Source organism: Dendropsophus ebraccatus, chromosome 2 (assembly GCF_027789765.1).
Source record: "Dendropsophus ebraccatus isolate aDenEbr1 chromosome 2, aDenEbr1.pat, whole genome shotgun sequence".
NCBI classification, from domain to species: domain Eukaryota; kingdom Metazoa; phylum Chordata; class Amphibia; order Anura; family Hylidae; genus Dendropsophus; species Dendropsophus ebraccatus.
The window spans coordinates 180,859,600-180,882,936 of record NC_091455.1 but is presented as its reverse complement, the minus strand read 5'-3'; the positions used below and the strand labels follow the sequence as shown (position 1 = coordinate 180,882,936).

The 23,337-nt window shown below is 41.4% G+C and overlaps 1 protein-coding gene across 3 annotated transcripts in view; it reads right to left on the bottom strand.

Annotated features, from left to right (window-relative positions):
* Positions 1-2,901: 2,901 nt before the first annotated feature.
* Positions 2,902-23,337, bottom strand: part of OXSR1 (oxidative stress responsive kinase 1) — a 72,330-nt gene continuing 51,894 nt past the window's right edge. For all 3 annotated transcript variants that reach the window (XM_069958839.1, XM_069958841.1, XM_069958840.1), the window contains 13 exons: positions 18,718-18,827; positions 17,902-18,003; positions 17,593-17,726; positions 16,376-16,424; positions 13,739-13,804; positions 10,505-10,627; positions 10,253-10,288; positions 9,874-10,002; positions 9,537-9,619; positions 7,451-7,503; positions 6,411-6,479; positions 6,174-6,238; positions 2,902-3,519 (listed from right to left, as the gene is read on the bottom strand). In XM_069958839.1, the coding sequence (XP_069814940.1) occupies positions 3,445-3,519; positions 6,174-6,238; positions 6,411-6,479; positions 7,451-7,503; positions 9,537-9,619; positions 9,874-10,002; positions 10,253-10,288; positions 10,505-10,627; positions 13,739-13,804; positions 16,376-16,424; positions 17,593-17,726; positions 17,902-18,003; positions 18,718-18,827 (1,094 nt within the window). In that variant the 3' untranslated portion in view covers positions 2,902-3,444. The remainder of the gene's footprint in view (positions 3,520-6,173; positions 6,239-6,410; positions 6,480-7,450; positions 7,504-9,536; positions 9,620-9,873; positions 10,003-10,252; positions 10,289-10,504; positions 10,628-13,738; positions 13,805-16,375; positions 16,425-17,592; positions 17,727-17,901; positions 18,004-18,717; positions 18,828-23,337) is intronic.

The following is a 23,337-nucleotide window of genomic DNA, read 5'->3' as shown; positions in this document are numbered from 1 at the left end:
AAAAGTCCTTCACTGATGGATGACCCAGATGACCGTATACATGAGACTTCTAGGTCATCCAACAAGTTTGAAGAAGGCTTTTACTGATTCAATGGAGATACTGTAGTTTGCAGAACCAATAGACCATTTAACCAGCTCTTTGTGATACAACAGAATATAGTACAGGGCCTAGTATTATCTAAACCAAAAACCATCAGACAAACCTCTTATCATGACTTCTGGGTTTCTCTGTGCATTGTCCCATTGTGTGAGTATTGTCCTCTTAAGGGTAAGAGAACTGGCCATTCTAATCATTAACATGAGGTAATCCAGAAACACAACAAGATCAGTGTATTCTATACTTAGTGTAACACAAGGTTGTATTAAGATTATTGATTCTAACTGTGTATAAAACCTGAGAGCTGCAGCCATGCGGTGGAGAGGTTTGGACCTATGGTGAGGACTAGGGATGGTCCAAACCTGCTTCGGGTGTGTACGAACCCGAACTCTCGGAAATGATTCCCGCTGTCTGCCTGCTCCTTGGAGAGGGTGGATACAGCCGGAGGACCACCTGGAAAACTGTGATACAGCCATAACCATAGGCTGTATCCCAGTTTTTCAGGCGCTCCTCCCGCTTTATCCACCCGCTGCACGGAGCGGCCAGACAGCGGGAATCTGATGCAGAGCGTTCGGGTTCATACGAACCCGAACTTCAGCAGATTCGGACCATCCCTAGCGAGGACGCTTCCATAGTGTAGGCCCAGGGCCCAGATTGCTGGCAGCCTCTCCCCAGATGAAGTTTTGACAGATGAAGTATCGATATGTTCCTGGTGATGATTTGTTCCATGTCCTGCACTGATCTGTAGCTGATGTTTGGTTTCAGCCACTTTGTTTGTGGCCGATACTAGAAGGACAGATGATATATCTATGCACTAATGATATTGTAAGTACTTAACCTTTGTATTCATATCTATGCAAGTGTCTGCAATCTCATACTAAGAAACACCTGGTTATTGTATTTCTGCCATACCATCTGCATATAATCCTTTTATATATTTCTTAGAATCTTTTAATCGTTTAATCGATCGCCTTCTTTGAAGAAGAACCTTTTGCTTAAAAGTTAGCAAAAAACATGGAAGGAGGTCAGATAGTTGTAAAGCATGACAATACTAGTCTAACTTGTTGTTATATATTGATTATTAGGGAATGTTTTTGCTTTTATTTCTCTTGCTTTATAATGCTAGTCATTCATTAACAGAGACACTATCTATCCGACCTCTTGATCCATAACTAACAATGCGGTTAGTTCAACAGAGCTCCCTGCACGGTTTTGCAGACGTCATGAAAAATTTAGTCAGAGCGAGTGACGTACTGCAGCTCGGTTCCTTTGGGGTGATGCTGTTTTTCTAATTCTGTATAAACCCTAAATGGTTAATGCTGTTTCCCCAAACTCTGCATAGAGTAACTGAGATGCCAAACATATTGCAGTGGATGTGATACCTGTAAGTTGGTTTGTACAGTAGGATCCTTGCTGTTTACTGAGACTTGTGGTACGGCCGGGTATAAAATAACTACTTCTGGGCAACCATTTACATATGCGTATAATCCCTAAAAAAGGTGTATGTACAGTGGGATTTGTACTCTTCTAATGATATATGTAACCTTAGACAACACATGTGGATGCAGGGTGTCCTGTACATATCACTGATCTGTTAGTGTCCCTTATATCACTACTAAGGGTGACCAACTGTCATATGTGATGGCTCCTCACATCATCACACCAGCAGGGGACAGTATGTGACTCCACATCATCACACCAGCAGGGGCCATTGTGTGACTCCACATCATCACACCAGCAGGGGCCAGTGTGTCACTCCAGATCATCAAACCAGCAGGGGGCAGTGTGTCACTCTACAGTAAAGGCAGGAGTGAAGATCTTACCATGAGGCCTCCATAGTGGAACACAACTATTGTTAAATCCCAAACAGAACCGGGATGTGTCCCAGGTTTGCAGTCCAGGTTTCTTGTTGACGACACCTCTTCAAACAGAGTTGACTGTGGCTGCGGTCAATGGTAGGACACATAATGGGCGCTGTGACACCAAATTTTCTTCTGCTAATCACTAATTGGCCCAGTCGGAGGTAGATTCCACATCTGTCTCATAGTGAACAAGGAAACTATGGGAGCTACTAGACGCGTTTCGGCCTTTGCCACAGCAGTGACAAAGGCCGAAATGCGTCTAGAATGTACGATTTGTTTTCTACCTATTATATGTAATTTTACGGATTCAACTCTAATAAAGAAACAATTTTTTATGGACATCATGCTGGATATTTTCCTTTCCTCTTCAACTCTCTAGCACCAGTTGATTTGAAAGAATTTTGGGGGTGAACTCCCCCTTTAAATGAGTTAACTTTTGTATATATTGAAATTATCTGTTATGTCTTTTTGAAAATCTTAGTAAAATAAGAGTTCAAATAAAATGATCCTCCTGTATATCAGTGTATGTACAACATTTCTGAATGCTCAATGTTATAGTTCTGTAGTCTAGATATGTTTCAAATTCATCTTGATCTCTTCCTACACACAGAAGCTATATTCAGTAAGTGTCTCTTTAATGCATTACTGTGACCAAAATGAAATTTTGACCTGAGCCATGTCATGGACAGAGGTGGCAGCAGAGAGCACTGTGTCAGACTGGAAAGAATACACCACTTCCTGCAGAACATACAGCAGCTGATGAGTACTCAAAGGCCTGACATCTTTAGATAGAAGTAAATTACAAATCTACATAACTTTCTGAGGCCATTTAATTTGAAACAAAATAAAAAAAACTGCAGGACTTACTGTTAAAGCTGGCTCCTGACCAAATCAACCGTTGCCCAATCTTGGATAGACAAGAAATCAGACACGTGAACGCACTGAATCATTAATTATGTTTTTATTTAGACTCTTTTCTGTTCACTTTAAATTAAAGCCAATAAAAATCAGATCCCCAAATTAATTTCTCTTTGCCTTGAGTGTTTTAAGAGTGGTAGAAACCCATAGTTCCATACTCAGTAGTATTCTCAGATAAGGCAACAGTAACAAACAGGTATGAGAGGTACGAGCTGATCCTCTCTAGTGACAATGGGACGCCCCCCCGTGTCCGGCGGGCAGCCCCCTCACCACTATAGAAGACGGCTAGCACTTTTCACATGAAGATAAAAAGAAACCCAAATTAATCATGTGCAGAAACACTTTTGTTCGCTGTCGGTTACAAAGCTCTGACCTCCCAGTGTGTATGTCATTACACCAAGTTTAGAGACATTTGTTAGACAAGAGTAAAAGTAATACACGTTGTTACAGCTCCGAAACAAGCCAGAGTTTGATTCTTTGGCAGTAGTGGTTCTGTAGGCCAAGAGAAGCATTAGAAAGATGATGAAGGTGGAGAACGCATTAAGAAGCAGCTCCGGAAACTGCAGCTTAGCTAATACTGAGCTGTGCAAATCCTATGAGCTTCCCATCGTCTGGAATGTCGGAGGGATCCACCCCAGAGGCCTGGAAAAGAGAAACACCATGACTACCTATGTCATTTATTTGAACTTAAAAGTGGACCTGACATGGTGCCGGCTGTCGTATCAGCATCAAGTTCCTCTGCTAACCTGGAAGTCCAGGTCTCGTTGGATCCCAACACGCAATGAGACCATAATGTGCGCAATCCAAATGGAGTCCCACACAAACTTCCAGATTAACAATGGAACTTGCCACTGATCCGACAGCAGGCAACATGACAGGTACACTTTAAAACCCATGATGTATCCCTGTACTTCAATGATACAATCTCATGTGAGAGCACGATATCTTTGTAGTCTTCACTTTGACTTTTTGTTTTATTGAAAACTGTAGTATAAGTTCGGCTGCGTGTGAACAGAACACTGGCTGTAGGCCACTTGCTGTAGGCAAGGCGTCCTCTCACCTGCCGTGCGACGTTTTGGAAAGCGGAGCCTCCTTACTCATGCGCCTTACTCCTGCGCAAGGAGTGTTCTGTTCACACGCAGCCGAACTTATACTACGGTTTTCAATAAAACGAAAAGTCGAAGTGAAAACTACAAAACGTGAGTGAATCTTTTCATATATCGTGCGCTCACATGAGATTGTATCATTGAAGTACAGGGATACATCGTATGTTTTATATTGTTACAAGCCAAGGGAGTGGTTATTGGCTGTATCCCGAGGTAGCACACATTAGTGTGAAGACAGAGGCACCTGACCAGAACTTGTACTATAAACACTTTAAAACCCATCAGCAGCTATTTCATGAAAGGGTTAATCAATCTGTAGGATAGAAGAAGAGAAGCGGGGCGCTTCCTAGTGCATTAACCGGGTGGCATAAAGGTGAGTTCTATATAAAGAAACTCGCTCACCTGATCGAGTTGTGCTACGTGATAGGCACAACTCTATGGAGTGCTTAGGATTGAAGAACGAGTGTAGAACGAGAGGTGATGATCCACAAAGAAGATTTCCTTTTGAACCGGCGCTGGTGCTAGGATTAACCATATTATGGGCGCGCAAGTGTACTAGTTAGAGTAACATGTACATGCACTTCTTTAGTAGGTAGTTTATTCAATGCAACGGGTTTCAGCCCGACAGTGAGAGAACGTGCATCTACATGTTACTCTACCTGAGACACGACGATAATCTGGTTGATCCTAGCACCAGCGCCAGTTCAAAAGGAAATCTTCTTGATCCCTGGGTCCTTTGTGGATCATTATCTTTCCGTCAGTAAGATGGGACCCTACTAATATGCTGAACAAGGAGGGCCCTTTGCCCTTATTCAAAGATTTAGGTAATCATGGAGAGAGGCAACAACATACACCCACAGTATTGTAACAATGTATACAACCATTTGTTCCCTTGAGATCTGGGTGAGGATTTTAGCACCCTCAAAGGATTAAGAGATTAAGGGTATGTTCACAGAAGGCAAATACACTGCAGACTTTTTGTTTTCAAGTAGAGATGAGCACAACGCAAACATGCTGGGGTCTGATCATTTGAATACTAGTGGTCAAAGAAGATGGATGCAGCCCTAGGTAGGTTGCTCTCATCTCTTTTTGCAGCCAATGACCTACAGAGGGATTTCAAATCCACAGCAATTCTGCATCAGTGGATTTTTAAATCTTTCAAATTTAATATTTTTTTTTGCTTTTTCCCCAAAAATCTATGAAATTTGACATTTGCTACTTTCCCATATAAATGCTGCAGATTTTCCACCTGTAAATCCATAGGGGAAAATCGCCGTGTGCCTGCCCTATTTGAACATACCTACAATGTAGCGGATTTCTTTGTGGCAATACCCCATTTACAGGCCAGGGGAAGTCTGTTTAGCTGACAGGAAATAATGGGTTAAAAAAAAAGTAAATCCATCAATGAAAAACTAATGAGAATTCGGCATTAGTTCCCTCCCCCCTTAGGGTCCTTTTAGACGGCTCGACATGGAGCCATCTACAAAAGCAAATAAGCACTGATCAGCTAGATCGGTGCTTGTTAGCAGTGCCTTTACATGGCACAACTAATCGAGCAGCTGGGCCATATGAATGATCCCTGTATCGACCACTTAAAGGGAATCTTTTACTAGGTTTATGCCGCCTTAAATGAGGGCAGCATAAACTAGTGACAGAAATGCTGAACAGATCGGTGTATTACTTACATCATTTTGTTCAACTGTTCTCCTAATATGCAGGAGAATAGGATTATTGCCACACCCCTGCCCCCCCCCCCCCCCGCCCTCCAGCTGCGGATTAACAGTTGGCTGCCTATACACAGCATGGATAGATAACTGCCAATCAGCAGCTGGTGGGCGGAGTTTTCAGCTTCTCATGAATATCCAGGACTACTGGGCTCATGCACATAATGGAGAGGACTACTTATTGTCCATGTTATTCAGGATATCTCTGAATCAGCTGCACACCATTCTGTTCAGCTTCTCTTTCACTAGACTGATGCTACCCTTACAAAGGACAGCCTAAACCTGCTGACAAGAGTCTCTTGCTATCGTTTTTAACAGGGAGATGTGCGGCCTGAAAATGGTGATTTTTAGGCCCGCTCAAAAGATGCGATCAGCCAATGAGACGGCGATCTACCCCTCCTTGGCTGACCAGCGACACATTTACATGGGTCATTTTATACAATATATAAGTTCTAGAAGCACTTACCAACTTGAAGGTGACTGCTCTATTAGCCTGTGGCTCTTCCACAATCTTCTGTAAATTAGCTGCAACTAAACACAGAAAACAGTCCATTACATTACAAGTAAGCCAGACAACACTGCAGCGTCTTTGTTCTTTGTGCAGCTCCTCTAAACACCTGTAATCCTGGTACTACGGATTTAGTTATGGAAATAATAACGGTTTACACATATCACTGGAGTCTGGGTATCAAGGAGCTATTACCTATTACTAAGTCTCTTCCATCTACAAGACCAGCAGAGACAAGTTCTTGGGAGACGCCATCGGCTGTATCTGGAAAACAAGGTTTGTCACAACAGCTGTAAAATACAATGGAGGAATGTCAAATTTCACAATATGATAGAATACAGTTAGAATACGATTGTTGAAAGAGACTATAAAATCTAGCATGTTGGAACTGTTGTATTCATTAGGCATGTGATATATAGGAATGTGATTTATAGAGAAAGGATCATGGAAATAACTGGAAATTGTGCGGCTACATGTGATGAAAGTTATATGGATTTAGCTGCAGATATGTTGAGGATTCGCAGCAAAATCCACAACTGCGGACTGACAACAGTATATAGAGGAGCAGGGCTCCTGTGGGGTCCCAGACTCCCTACTACAGTGCTGAATGTATTACTGATTACTAAGCGTACCTCCAGTTATAAAGAAAAATGATGTTCTCGCCGCTAAATAGCAGCCAGCAGCATGGACCATCACCAGCCCATGAAGTAAAAATGTAAAGAATTTTAAAAAATTATTATAGTGCAGGTTCCTGCACTATAATCATTTTCTTTATAACTGGAGGTACACTTATTGCATTGTTATGGATTTCACTAGCTGCAGCCATAATCTTGGTGGGGGGGGGGCATTGAACTTTATTATTTTTTTCTTGCATATTTACAAAACAAAAAGGTAATTTTTCTTTAACGTCTTATTAAAAGGTGGGACCTGCAAAAAAAAAAATGTATGCAAAGTGTTTGTGCTTAAAATGTATGCCTTTTTTCCAGGTCTGTGCTGAGCTCACCAAGAGGCAGAGATTTGACAGAGGCAAGTAAATTCTAGTGTAAATCTAAACCATCTACACCGAATACCAGATTTATTGAGCGGGGCAGTACGTTACAGGCAGCATAAGGATGTGGTTGTCTTGAAAAAATACCCTCCCAGAATCTGCCACTAGAATATATACTAGGCTGTAGACTGTGTAATCACAATAACAAATGTTCTTACTTTTTTATCTTGTCAATATAAAAACTAACCTCTTCCAGGAGTAAACTCAAACCGGATATCATTGAGTTCTTTCTTTGTGTTTCTGAAGAAAAAAAAAAAACGAAACATAAAAATAATTGAAATTATACCTAATTCAGTTTGATGAATGCAGTAAGCTCCATGTAGTGCAGGCACGGGGAACCTTCGGCTCTCCAGCAAAACTACAATTCCCATCATGCCTGGACAGCCAAAGTTAAAGCTATGGCCGTGCAGGCATGATGGGAATTGTAGTTGCAGAGCCGAAGGTTCCGCATCCCTGCCTAGTAGTAGATGCAGACAACTAGAATATTAAGTTTTAAATCTAAGCATATGCAGGGAATTTGGGCTTTAGATCAGTAAACTTTAAAGACATGTTAATTTTCCTTTTATATAACAGGATAAGGGCAGCTGCACAATGCTTGTATCCTATCACAAGTAATAGCTGCTTTGAAGAAAACGTTTCCTGCTTGCCACAAATTGCTTTGTACACAAAACTCCCTGGCTTCTGTTCCTGCCGGGAGGTTTAAACTCTGTGTCCGGCCACCAAAGGAAGCAAGATGGGAATGTGACCTCTAATTTATGCAATCACACATTCATATTTTTTGTTTCATTTTCACTTTTTGTATGTCATTCCAATAGTTATTTTGCTTCCACTGTTAACAACAGGTCTTTTCTGCACCCCTGGTGAGCGGTTTACGATAGTGGGACGCCGGCAACATCATCAGAATGGCAGCCATTGCCTTTCATCTTCTCTAATATTATTCAGTGAGTAAAGGTCTAAACAAATTGCTGCATGCCAGCCACAAGGTAAAATACATAAAGGTAAGCTAAAGCCTCTGGTTTCCTATTGTGGGTTTTGTTTGTCATAAGCTATTCAACCAGCAGGTGTCACTGTTGCAACTGCAAAGGATGAGGCTCTGCTCAACTCCCTCACCATCCACATTACAATACCAAATGCTGGAAACATAGAACTAACATTTTTGGAACTCCCCCAGGAAAAAAAAAAGACACACTAAGGCTATGTTCACACACAGTATTTCCGTCAGTCCTTTGGTCAGTATTTCTTAACCAAAACTGGAAGTAGGTTGTGAAAACAGAAACTGCAAATCATTCCATTATAATTTTGCCCAGTTAGCATAACTACTGATTTTGGCTACAGATACTGGACAAAATATTGATGGAAATACTGACCAAAATATGTGTGAGCCTTAGACCTTTAAAAAAGGTTAAACTATAAAGTGCATTATACCCCCAGCCATATTCACTAGGTTGCTGTGGTGTGGCCAATTAGGGTCTTTATACCATATTACCATATTTTATAGACTTAAAGGGGGTTACTTAGGGCAAATACAGCACCAACCCTGTCCCAGGTTGAGTGGAGTGTTGCAATTCGGCTCCATTCGCTTTAATGGAACTGAGCTGCAAATCCTACACATACTGAGGATAGGAGTAGTACTGTTTCTGGAGGAAAACAGCCTTGATTTAGTAAGCCTGGACAGCCCCTTTAACTATTTGTCAAAGGAATATCAATTTAATTATGCCTATCCACCGTACAAGATAAATCTTTCAATCTGAATCTCTATGACATGTCAAACTTTCTCTCACATACAGCTGTACCTTAACATTTCAGCAATTCTGGAATTGTATGACTATTTTATACTTCAGGTCATTAGCAATATGTGTAAGTTGTGTTGGTTTTTTATTTATTTTTTTATTTACTGACTGCATCCTTTTTTATTGTTCATAACACTATGTTGAACATTTTTACTTATTTCTTTTCTTTCTTTTTAATTCCCAGAAGGGAATACATCGTATACTAACAACCCATAAGTACCCTATGATTACAATGGAGAGGCACGAATAGGGTAACGCTGAGCATACCACAGCCATGAGAATGTATTCCGCTCACTAGGTGGAGGTGTAAAGGTGTACACAGGGGGATGGAGCACCTTACTGGCTACAGTAAAAACAATCATTGTTGGTCATTAAGCGCTAACAGAATAAAAGAAGAAGAAGAAGATAGTCTGCATTCCAGCAATACATGGAACTGAGTTATGAGACAATGGTGCCATAACAATAATATAGAAAAACAACTACCTTAATCGTAATACTAAACTGATAACAGCTTTCACTTCTTCAGGTGTAGGAGGCACAGGAGCTGCAGGAGCTGCGGGGGTGGCCTGTAAAAGAGCAATCCATTTACATAGTCCAGGCATAACATACACATACCTGTAATATTGGCAGGCAGATAAGGCTGAACATGCCAATGCATGTGAAAATGGGCCAACAAGTGAGCAAACGCTTATTCGCCAGCTGATCGCTTTGTTCTGACTTGATAAGAGAATCCCTGTCCCTCAGCAGTAAATGAACGAGTGACGGTCCATGAGATCAGTGCATGTTGGGCCCTAAGAAAGACACCGGATATGCTGCTCACCTGTCCAGATGATGGGACAGGAACAGACACTTGTGAAGGTGGAGCTTGGCCAGATGACTGAGGTAGATTGGCTGTAGGCTGTGCTGGAGTCTGGAGATACGTGGAGCTTGGCTCTGTTGCAGGAAACATCTAAGGCAGAACATAGGCAGAATGTTATTGCGTATACTATCTGTTATACTTTATACAGCACCATCCTATTGTGCAGAGCCCTACACAGACTTATCACAAATCACAGCAGGTCCACAATGTCCCTAAACAATTGCCTATGTAAAGGTGATAAATCACTTGTGTACAGTAATGGTGTTTATACCAGCTGTAAAATATTACTCTGGACTGGATCTATTGGAAATAAGTTTTACTGGATCTGCTAACTTCTCACCTCAGAGTTTGGTAAAGAATCTTTCACACGTGGAGACTGAAAAGAAGAAAACAGAACAAGGTTTGAGAAAATTGCTACCACAACACATATATAAAATATACAACGCACAAACAAAATATACAGCGCTTATATAAAATTTACAACTTATGACCAAAATATACAACGCATATTATATATATAAAAATACACAATGAATATATAAAATACATAGTGCATATATAAAACATGCAGCATACACAGTTACCTACTCACCCTAAGTTGTAACACAGCGGCTTTGCCCTCCTCGCTCTCCTCATCCAGCTCATCATCGCTCCACTCCCATCCTCCATCTTCAGTTTTATGAAGCCGACCACTTGATCCGGGCACTCTCCGAACCTGTCACCGGAGAAGGTAAGCTATGAGTTAATAATGCCATTGATCAGAATGTGGCACATAAAGACGCCCTGTCCTTGTCCTTCAAACATTAATATACTATTAATATACAATTTCATCACTCTGCAGTTATTGGATACAGACAGCCATTAATCCCTCTTATTGTATGTATACCACGTACAGTGCTAAATGATCAGATTATGCATTCAAGGCTTCATGAATCACTGCAGAAATCAGAGATAGTTAATGGAGGAGCTGAGGACCGCAACAAATGTATACTCACACCAGATACAACGTTTCAACCATACCAACAACGCCAGAGAAAGACTGGTATCCGTTACGTCATAACTCGGATGACGGACGCCCCGCTGGGAGAATACCGCTACAGTCACTAACTGGCTATCTCCCACCTGATCCCACTGGGCCATGACATACTAAGAGTAGATGACAACCGTCAGGGTCCGGGAACTCTGATGTGGTGCTGCAAGGCACCGGGACCGGTAAGTATAGCTTGTTTATTATGTTGTCTCCACCCCCTGCCTGCAGTCTAATTATTAATTTGGCCGGACTTCTCCTTTAATAACCAGGTACTGAATAGAGGACTGTGGGTCAGACAGCGGACAAATGTTCCAGTCTATGACCCAGTTTCGGTACAGACTACAGAAATCTCTCAGCACTTCTGGCTTTAGGCAGCTATAACAAACCAATTAAAAGCTTCAAAGACTGCGGAGAAGAAGCATCAATTCACTCGGATGAAATTATGCAACAAAAAATACAATATTTTTCACACAAATATCTCATTACCGGGACTCGGTGACAGGCAATTAAATCATACGGCTGAGCGCCGTGTGCGATTACAGCGCGGCCAGCGAATTAACATACTGAATTACAATGGGCTCTGTGATGTTCTTCCAGCAATAGTCCTTAAAACTGTCTGTAATGGGCTCGACATTAAATGGTTAATAATTTATACTTCTGTAATTTTTATTATCATTTTACATAAAAAGCTTATGAATACCTAGCTAGCAATTATTCCCGAAATCCAATATTACCTCCCATTAGCTCATTATCCCCAGCTCTTTATTCTCAGATTAATAATCATCCGTATCCTTTTTCCGTCAAAGATTAAAAATGAGTCATGAGCGTTCGTTTTATATTACCAGGAATGAGAATAGATAAAGGGAGGGTTACATGGGCTTTTCATTTTTATACAGTGGTGGCATATAGTAGGTTGGACCCCCATCGATCGGGAGAATGAAGGGGCCACAGTGCCTGCACCTCTGTATTTCTGGTCACCAGTAAGTCTATGGACTGTCTGTGGATCCATACAAGTAGAGCCAAGCAGTGCTGACAATATATTAATAGGTATAGCAGTCAGGTATCCAGACCAAATATACTTAATGTGGACACAATAAACCACCATAGGTGGTCACAAAGACCCCATATTATCCCCTCTAATTAGATATTAAAGGGGTAGTCCACCCAAAAAAATTTTCTTTCAAATCAACTGGTGCCATAAAGTGCCAGAGATTTGTAATTCACTTCTATTAAAAAATCTTAAGTCTTCCAGTACTTATTAGCTGCTGTATGTCCAGCAGGAAGTGGTGTTTTCTTTCCTGTCTGACCCAGTGCTCTCTGTTGCCACCTCTGTCCATGTCAGGAACTGTCCAAAGCAGGAGCAAATCCCCATAGAAAACCCCTCCTGCTCTCCAGACTGGAAATAATACAACTTCCTGTTGGGCATACAGCAGCTAATAAGTACTGGAAGGCTTGAGATTTTTTAATAGAAGTAAATTACAAATCTCTGTCACTTCATGGCAGCAGTTGATTTGAAAGAAAAAAATTTTGGGTGGACTACCCCTTTAAGGGGGAGATTTATCAAACATGGTGTAAAGTGAAACTGGCTCAGTTGCCCCTAGCAACCAATCAGATTCCACCTTTCATTCCTCACAGACTATTTGGAAAATGAAAGGTGGAATCTGATTGGTTGCTAGGGGCAACTGAGTCAGTTTCACTCTACACCATGTTTGATAAATCTCCCCCTAAATCTTTGAAACTTGATTAATTGCCTATACTAAAAAACAGCAGCCAGAGTCCTGTATATAGTATCAGGATCAAGAGACTATATGGGTAAATTCACACGGATGGATCCGCCGGGAGTCTCACGCACGAAATCCGCAGCTAATCCGCAATACACGTATTAATAATAATAATAAGAATAATACGTGTATTGCGGATTAGCTGCGGATTTCGTGCGTGAGACTGCCGGCGGATCCGCCCGTGTGAATTTACCCTAAGAGTCTATATCTACACAGGGTAATATAGAAAGTAAAAGCTGGTGTGTCTACAGTTATACACCATCTACCAGGATGCTCAGACTTATTAAAAGCATTAGCATCTCCCCTCCCAAAGGGTGGGCACCTGAAGTTGTCACTTTAAGCGTCAGCAAGTCAAGGTGATGGTCGCAGCTATCAGGGAATCTCAAATACTTTCAGCTAATTCCTGGACTTGTCCATGCGTAAAGGGGTATTTCCAGCTCGGCTTGTTATCCCCTACTCATGAGGGTCCAACTACCAGAAACCTCGACAATCTCGATAATAAGAACCCAAGTGCCCTGTAATGAATGCAGCACTCATCGCACCTGCTCAGCCACTATGACTTGTGCTCTATGGGGCTACTAAACGCATTAGCACTCAAACGGTCAACAACGCCAGATACAACGGAGCGCAGGTCGCAGTTGCCATGCAAGCGTGGTGAGTTTTCCATTCATTGCAGGGTGATTGAGTTACCATTGTCAGGATCTGTGGTGGTCACCCAGCTTGTTATGCCCTACACTAACAGGCTGAGATAGGAATATCCCTTTAAATCAGTAACTCCACTTGCCAGGTGCAATGAGTAACCCGTGCAGCAGCCCCGGGCCCGCAACAGGTATTCAATATTCACTATGTTAGATTTCATTTTACTTCAGATCAATGGCACTGGAGCGGCATGGCAGTCACTTCCCATTCACCCCCTCAAAAAAATACAATTTTGTTTAAACTGAATGTTCACGATACTGAGGCCACCAGAGAATAAAATGGATTCAATCTTTAACTCTGTAGACAAAGCGCTCACCTTTTTTGCCCTCTCTGTAATGCTGGGGGCCTTATGGAGTAACCTCTCTTGTAAGAATTCTTTGTTCTGTAAAAAGGAACAATGGATCAGTTTCCATCAAAGAAGAGAATACAAGACACCGCAAGAACAATCTGACAATTGTAGCTGAAGTCTCAGTAATGTAATGCCAAAAAAAAAGATATCCTTTATAGGAAAAACACCTGTGAAATAGTAATAAAAGAACTAGATACTGAACGGTATCCTAAAAGGGATGCCTTAAAACGGTCATTAACAATAACAAAATAATGCTAAGGCTCACAATGCCGGATCGGTCAATGGTTTCTGATGGACTGCATTGACTTACAATGGGATTTGTCACTTTAACAGGAAGAATGGCACAGTGTGATAGTAGTATAATTCTATGAGATTCTATAAGATGCAGCTTCTATTCCCTAGCAGAGACTCTACAGGGTAAAGTAGGAGACTGGTTTGCTGTTACACATATTACATTAGCTGCTCTTAAAGGGGGAATTCCGGGCAAAAAAATTTTAAGATATTTTATTGCCCAACAAAAGTTATGAAAATTACTAATAGACACTTATTATGGGAAACACACCTATAGTGCATTTTCTCTGCACTTACTACAGCATGGTGTGTTCAGGTCCCTGTAAAGTTAGTGAGGTAACATCACAAACTGCCGACACCTGCTGCAGCGGTGAGACAGACTGGAGCAGCAGGAGTCGGCAGTTTGAACACGCCATGCTGTAGTAAGTGCAGAGAAAATGCGTTTCCCACAATAAGTGTCTATTAGTAATTTTCATAACTTTTGTTGGGAAATAACACATCTTAAAATTATTTTGCTCGGACTTCCCCTTTAAGGTGCCCATTCACCCTTAACAGCTCTAGGACAAGCATTTGTTTGCCTGACAGCTATCTCTCCTGTTTATTCAGTGGAACATTCTTGCTCTCTGAATGCAGAGACAGTTGTCATCCAAGATGCCCAACCAGTGGAGTGGGCCCCCATGCACATAAGAGTGTCGGCTGGTCCCTCCGGTCATTGTGTATGGGTCATCTACTGTTTGTATTAGCTCGTCCTAGGTTATATCCAGCGGTTGTACAGTTGTAAGGTGGACGTGCATGCTCACATCACATTACCCTGATCACACTGTGTGCTGCACCCCCTACCTTCTTACTTCCTATACAGACAGAGAGCTGCTGTGAAATCTGAGCGACTGTCTTCAGTCTACGTCTAATAAGAGACAGATTATATTCTTGCCATACAATATAGGGTGTTTTTATTTCATAGGCAGCTTGCAGCATCTGCAGGATCATACACGTATCTGCTGTATGAACGAGTCCTTTTTTTCCCTGAGGGGAAAATATAGTTTATACAACACATACCACCTTCTGTTCTATCAGATGATAGCTCATTCTGAGGTGTATATATATGTATATATATCTTGGCAGATGCGGTCAACTGACTTTGAAGTAAGACACATAGAAATCTACCAAAATGTAAGTGTACAGAAGAGGTGGTCTCAGACTATCAGAGAGTGAATGGGCCAGAGAGGATTTTTTTAAAAATAAAAACCTAATCTAAATATTACAGATGTCTATGATAAGCGAAATTTTAAGAAACTAACAGGGGTTATGAACACAACACATAGAAGTTTTCTATGTTTAAATCAACTTTATACATATGGCCACTAGGTGTCACCCTACACTGTGCATGTGTACAGCTACTGCACGTCCATATTCAGTAGCAGAGAATCCTGGGAGTGCTCACATTGTATGGTCAGCTCTCCAGTCACACAGCACCAAAACCTCTGTAACCACATTGACATTATACCGAATGAACTGTTGCATGACACAGAGCACTGTCTTTTTTTTTTTTTTTTTTTGAACAAAGAAAAGACCAAATATCAGCATGGACCAGTTTGGTCACATGTATTATGTTGTTTTTAAAGTAATAAAGTATACTGTATAACAATAAAACTACTTGCGATCACAACCTCTGTTGATTTCTTTTTTAAAAATTGTGACAGGTAAAGGTTAAATTGTTCTACACACATCAATACTAGTGACAATGTATTCTATTAGCCTGTGACTCCCCTATCCATGTCTGCAGATTCTCTTTATAGCACTCATTAGGGAGGTGAGGGGTGCTGCAAGTGGTCTCTCTCCAAAACTATATGATATGAGAGGGGACAGAAGTGGGGAAACGTTCAGCTCAAAGCTCTGTGCACAGTATAATGGGGATAGGAAACAAGACCAAAGTACATGGGGCGATATTGCTGTGTAAAAGATCCGGTAAACGGCCAATGAATGAGCAATCATCAGGTGATCACAGACATCATGCATCCCTGAAATTCATTATTGGTCCACACATTATTTCTGAACACCTTATACACCTTATCTACAGCTGCCTCAGAAGTGACGGCGATTGTCATTTCATTTCCAGCTAAATAGAACACACTTCTGAATATGTTTTCCTAAAAATAGCTGATACACAGATCATCCTTCACGGATATGAGGATGCTGTCAGGTTAAATGCAATAAAAGCAAGTCTCAGTCTGTTCGCAGCTCAGAGTAATTATAGCTTCACGTCTACAGCCGAACCATCCACAGAGTATTTCTCTATATAAACACATGACGTACCTTGGCTTTCTGGAAGAACTTGTGCTTCAAAAGTTCTGCTGCTGTTGGCCTACAAGAAGTAAGATGTACTATTATTGAGGCTCCTGGTGACCTATGGTCACTGGTCAATTACTTTATTTATACGTGTAATCAAAAATGCTGACAGTCAAAGCCAATATCCAATAACTTTTTATTACTCTTAAAGCGTAACTGTCGTTTTTTTTTTATTGCAGAAAACAGCAGTATAAGCGATTTTAAGAAACTCTAATAGGTTTTATTAGGCAAAAAAGCCTCTTTCTGTACTCAAAAAGCAATTTCCAAGCCTCCCCCCCCTGACTTCTTATCTGTGCATTATCAGGCAAATCCGTCTTCATTACAGAGAAGCCAGTGAAGACAAGTTCTGCTGTGTCCATTATATCTTATGGAGGGGGGAGGGGCCGAGGGAGATGAGTGAGCAGGAAGAGGTGACATGAAGGTCAGCTGTTTGTAGACTGTCTGGGCACCTAAAACACTGGATTCAGGGGTCAGAAAGGTCGGTGCTTATCTAGGAACTTGCTGAGAGAAGATTGCAGGGTTTTGTGCTGTGCAGGGCTGCTCCGTGCTCACTCACTCCTCTCAACCCCTTCCCTCTCCATAGCCACATAATGCACACTGCTTCTTCTGCAGTGAGGGGGGAGCTAGGAAAACAGATTTTTCAGTACAGAAGGAAACTCTTTTGGTCAATAAAAACTATTACAGAGTTTCTTAAAATCGCTTGTACTATAGATATTTATTGTTTTCAGAAAAATAACCCTAAAATGAGAGTTATGCTGTAAAGGGAAGAAACAGTAACACACATCAAAAGATACTGATCAGCAGAACTTCACTTTCCATCTGTCAATCATATACAACTTGTTTGCTTCATTAGAGTCTATAGAGCGAATGAGTCGGATGCCCCTCGGCTGTATCTCAGCATCACAGTGTATCTCAGCAGTGATATCTAGTGCATCAGTTTTTTAACATACACAAAAACGTGGTTGACCACGTTTATGCTAAATAAATCAGATTTTTATCCTTTTTTTATATTTTTTTTTATAATAAGTCAATGAAAAAACGGATCAAAGTGGATGCACACAAATGCTGTTTTTGCCGTTTTTAACTAGAACATTATAACTAACATACCGGTCAACAAAGAAACGTCACCTTGACAATCACTGCCTGAAGGTGACGTCGTAATGCAAAGACTTGTCACTTGTTACCTTTTCTCTGGGTCTTTCTGAAGGCACGAAGAAATCATCTTCCTAAAGGACTTTCCATACTTCTTCAGCATCTCCTTATCCTGTACACCAGTCTCTAGAGTGGGAGGATCATTCTGGAGTGTCAGCATTAATACCTGGGAAGAAACAGACACAGACCCCACAAATAGATGAGCATAGAGGAGAAGGGCATGGCAAAAATACATAAACAAAATTAATAAAATAAATAAAAAATGTTTTTTATATATATATATATATATATATATATATATATATATATATATACACATACATAATTTATTTATTACATACCTTCATTGGAGGGTATTTATGATATGGAGCTGCCCCTGTAGCTAATTCAATAGCGGTGATTCCAAAACTCCAGATGTCCGCTTTAAAATCATATCCCCTGACCTAAAAGACAATAAAAAGACAGGCGCGGTTATAGCACACCTCCGATGATGACGTCAGACGCGTCCAGTTGCTACAACATATCATGTAAGACATCCCAAGCTGTTTTAACTTCAGTGACTATATTGAGATTATTTTAATCCAGCATCAGATCATCCATATAATCTGATAATCTGGTAATTGCTTTCAGCCCAGAAACGTTATATAATGGGAAATCTCGTGAGACTAGAAGCAAAACGGACAGAAACCAATTACTGTACTATAACAAACCAATTACTCATATATTGGATAACTTTATTTTAACATATTATTTGGGGTTGTCCTTCCTAAATGGACATTGTCACTTTAAATAAAACTTCTGACATGTCAATAATATTATTTAAAGTGACACTCCCTATAAAATTGAGTATCTTATACTAGCCTTATGTCTGACATGTCAAGCACTTCTCAAGTCCTACTGAGGTCAGGTGAATTATGGTCCTTTTACACGGAAAGATTATCTGACAGATTATCTGCCAAATATTTGAAGCCAAAACCAGGAATGGATTTGAAAATAGGAGAAATCTTAGGCTTTCCTTTATTACCTGAACTCTGTTTATAGTTGGCTTCAAATCTTTGGCAGATAATCTGTCAGATAATCTTTCCGTGTAAAAGGGCCCTAAGACTCCAGCTCTTACAGTCAATAATAAGAATTACAATAGGAACTGGCTGCAGTACCTGCTCCATGACCTCAGGTGCCATCCAACAAGGTGTGCCCACAAACGTCTTCCTGACTTTATTCCTGGTGATGTCACCTCCTGTGGCTAGAAATGCGCTTACGCCAAAGTCTGCAAAAGATATTGGCTAGGATTAGTTGACAAAATATATAGCTGGAGTATAAAGGGAATCAGTAAGCAGTATTACATGGTGACAGCTCTGACTCTCCTGGAACCTCATCTGTGCCCAGACAGGGCTCCAGGCTAAAAGGGTTTATGAGCCAGCTGATTTTTTTTTTTTTTTTTGTAGCCAAAACTGAATACAGCATTTACATCAGACTGTGGACACACTGACAGCAGAGTTTATAGTGGACAAACTGACAGCAGTGTTTATAGTGGACAAACTGACAGCAGTGTTTACATTAGACCCTGGACAGACTGACAGCCAGTGTTTACATTAGACTATAGACAGACTGACAGCAGTGTTTATAGTGAATAGACTGACAGCAGTGTTTACATTAGACCCTGGACAGAGTGACAGCAGTGTTTGTAGAGGACAGGCTGACAGCAGTGTTTACACTAAACCGTGGACAGACAGGCAGCAGTGTTTGTAGCGGACAGACTGAGTGTTTACATTAAACCGTGGACAGACTGACAGCAGTGTTTACATTAGACTATAGACAAACTGACAGCAGAGTTTATAGTGAATAGACTGACAGCAGTGTTTACATTAGACCGTGGACAGACTGACAGCAGTGTTTACATTAGACCGTGGACAGACTGACAGCAGTGTTTACATTAGACAATGGACAGACTGATAGTGTTTGTATTGGACAGCAGTGTTTGTAGCAGGCAGACTGACAGCAGTGTTTACATTAGACTGTGGACAGACTGACAGCAGTGTTTACATTAGACCGTGGACAGACTGACAGCAGTGTTTATAGCAGACAGACTGACAGCAGTGTTTACATTAGACTGTGGACAGACTGACAGCAGTGTTTACATTAGACAATGGACAGACTGATAGTGTTTGTATTGGACAGACTGACAGCAGTGTTTTCATTAGACCATGGACATACTTACAGCAGTATTTGTAGCAGACAGACTGACAGCAGTGTTTACATTAGATCGTGGGCAAACTGACAGCAGTGTTTATGTTAGACTATAGAAAGACTGACAGCAGTGTTTACATTAGACTATAGACAGATTGACAGCAGGGTTGATAGTGGACAAACTGACAGCACTGTTTACATTAGACTGCAGGCAGACTGACAGCAGGGTTTACATTAGACTATAGGCAGACTGACAGCAGTGTTTACATTAGACTATAGGCAGACTGACAGCAGTGTTTACATTAGACTATAGACAGATTGACAGCAGGGTTGATAGTGGACAAACTGACAGCACTGTTTACATTAGACTGCAGGCAGACTGACAGCAGTGTTTACATTAGACTATAGGCAGACTGACAGCAGTGTTTATACTGGAGCAGTGAACAAACTGACAGCAGAGTTTACACTTGACTGTGGACAGTCTGTGGCAGCATTTACACTATGCTCTGGACTAAACGGTGGTAGTATTCACACTACACTGTGTACAACAATTGTACTATAGATTACCTGTAGTCAGTAATCACAATACCGTCAGAGGATATATGCCTTTTCTCTCAGACTCTGTAAACAGCATTAAGCTTGTAACCAGAGGGAGGTCAGTCGGAACTATACACAGTACGGTTAAACCTAGAGCGTGTATCTTCTACCAGGATCTCCTTACATTATGTGCATATTTATTTAAAGAGGGTGTCCAGTGAAAAAATTGATCTATCTTCAAGATTGATCATCAGTATCTAATCGGTGGGGTCCGGACACCTGGCCCCCCCATTGGTCAGCACACCGTTACAAATACAAATGATCTAGCCAGCTTCTGAGGATAACATTTTTCACATATTTCTCCAGCATTACAAATGATGCCATCTATTATCGCATGGCTGCCTGATACATGCCTACGCGCTTCAATTGTATTCAAGCTATCTTAATCTTGGTGACCATGATTAAGATTGCTTAAGCGCAACTGAAACACGTAGGTGTGTGCCAGGCAACCACGCAATGATAGATGGTATCATTTTCAATGCTGGAAAAATAAATAAGTGAAATTTTTATCCTCTGAGGCTCGCTGGATTGTTTGTTTTATCATTCAGCAGTGTACACACTAAGGGTTCTATACCACGGAGCAATAATCTGCCTGACTCGGCCGATTATCGCTCCATGGAATAAAGACAACGATCAGCCGATTATGGTGTCATCGGCTGATCGTTTATTTAGGTTCAAACCTAAAATCATCGGGCACCGACAGCGCATCACTGCGTGAAATAGCGACCGACGATTTCACAAGTACCATGCTTTACCTAAGCATGTTGCAGGTCTTCTCCTGCGCTCCTTCTTCCTCACGGTCTCGCGCGCAGCAGCAGCTTCGGTGTGGCCTGTCTTAGCTGACAGACCACTCAGCCAATCACTGGCCAGGACCGCCGCGGCTAGTGATTGCCTGAGCGGTCTGTCAGCTCAGACAGGCCACACTGAAGCTGCTGCTGTGTGAGGGACCGGGAGGAAGAAGGAACGCAGGAGAAGACCTGCAACATGTTTAGGTAAAGTATGGTGTTTAAACGAGGGCTGCAAAGACATCAGTAACTATGTCCCTGCAGCCCTCGCTAAACGATTATTGGGCCATGTAATAGGCCCAGTAAACGAGAGCCAATCAAGCAGATCGGTACTCGTTTACATTATAGATCGGGCCCCCATCGGCCCGTGGAATAGGACCCTTACACCCATCTCTGCTATCTGCTGTGCAAAGGATCTTCAGTGTATCCTATGAGATGCAGCTTCACACTACACTCCCCTCCCATAAATGATTGGCTGAATCTGCACCATGTAGAAATACACTGAGACTCTGGAGTTGGGACAGCAGTTTTATAGCACACATCCATCACTAGCTGCCCTGGGACAAGACTCAAAGTAGAACAAGTGCACTTATGAAACTCAGTCCCCTCCAAACCAGAGGCTCAACGGGAAATGTAGGCTGCATTAGGGTCACCATAACAGAGGGTAACAAGAAGCCACGAGATGGAAGACATCTCATAAATAACACATCAAGTTAAATAGATTTACACAAGAGCCTCTATATTATGCCTGAATAACCCCATATGCTGCTCTATGTAGGCAGGAAAACGCCAATGTGCTTCTATAACATGCAGAAAACAAGGAGGGAACAATAGGTTGTATTCAGAGAAATAAAGGAGAACATACAATCTGGGTGTTAATGTTCACAACATTATACAGAATAAATTAGGATGAACAGTATTTAGTTATAAAGAGGAGATTCTATAGTCATCTGACAGTCGCTGCATACAGCATTTAGGTCAGATGGTGATGTGTTGTGCGCTGTCATCATGATGCAAATGTGATGTGATATAACAAATAATGCAAGACTGAGAATCCCTATGTAATGTGTGAATTATGACACAGTCAGCATACCAGGCATATTCAGCCAAGCATGGGGCCTTCACATATTTAGCCAAGAGCAAGATTTTTTTTTTATTTGTTGTCCCTTTAGGGATTTGCAGTCATGGCCAAAAGTTTTTTGTTTTTAGAAAATCTCGCTTTGGTGTTTTAGATTTTTTTAGTCGCATGTTTCCATGTTTGATTGATATATATATGTACAAGCATTTAAACTTTAATCATAAACTCATGCAAAGATTCAATATTCACAGTATTGCCCCTTGTTCAAGACTCCTGCAATTCTCTCTGACGGGCTCGATATCATCTTCTGGTCCAAATCCGGATTCTTACCTAAACGGTCACTGGAGTTTATCACAATTTCTAGGGTTTTCTTTGTCCACCCCCTTTTTGAGGATTGACTAAAGGTCTTCAATAGGAATCAGATCAGTGGAGTTTCCTGGGCATGGGCCCAAGTGTGTTTTTTTTTTTTTTTTACTTAGATATCACCTTTGCCTTGGCGCTCTGTCATGCGGGGGAAACCATTGCTCATCACCAAATCACTCCTGGATCGTTGAAGGAAGTTTAGATAACCTTCTTTATTTGTAGCAGTTTTCAGTGTCAGTAGGTCCACACCCTCTGATGAAAAGCAATCCAACCAATGAATGGTCTCAGGACGCTTTACTGGTGGCATGACACAGGATTCATGGTAGCACTCACCTATCCATTTAAAACAAAGAATTGGGGCTGTGCTCTTGAGATCACGTAGGGTAGATTAGTCGCCAGCAGAGAACAAAGAATTACACAGCGGGACCTGTGTGAAAGCTGGTATTCAGAGGTCAGTGCTGACTTCAGAGGAGATAGCCCGGTGATGTAGCTGTAAATTAACTCTTTGTTGTCCTGTTTTGGTGCCTCATCTCCCTCAACCCCTCCCCTCTCCATAGAAAACAATGAAGACAGGGGGGGGGGGGGGGGGGGGGGGGGGGGAGAGCTTCAGACTGCTTTTTCATGATAAAAAATGCATTTTTCGGCTAATAAAGCCAATTACAAAGTTTCTTAAAATCACCTGTACTATTGATTTCTGCAAAAAAAAATTAAACGACAGCGACACTTTAAGTAGTACTCTGTTACCATGTTATTTAACCCTCCCAGCA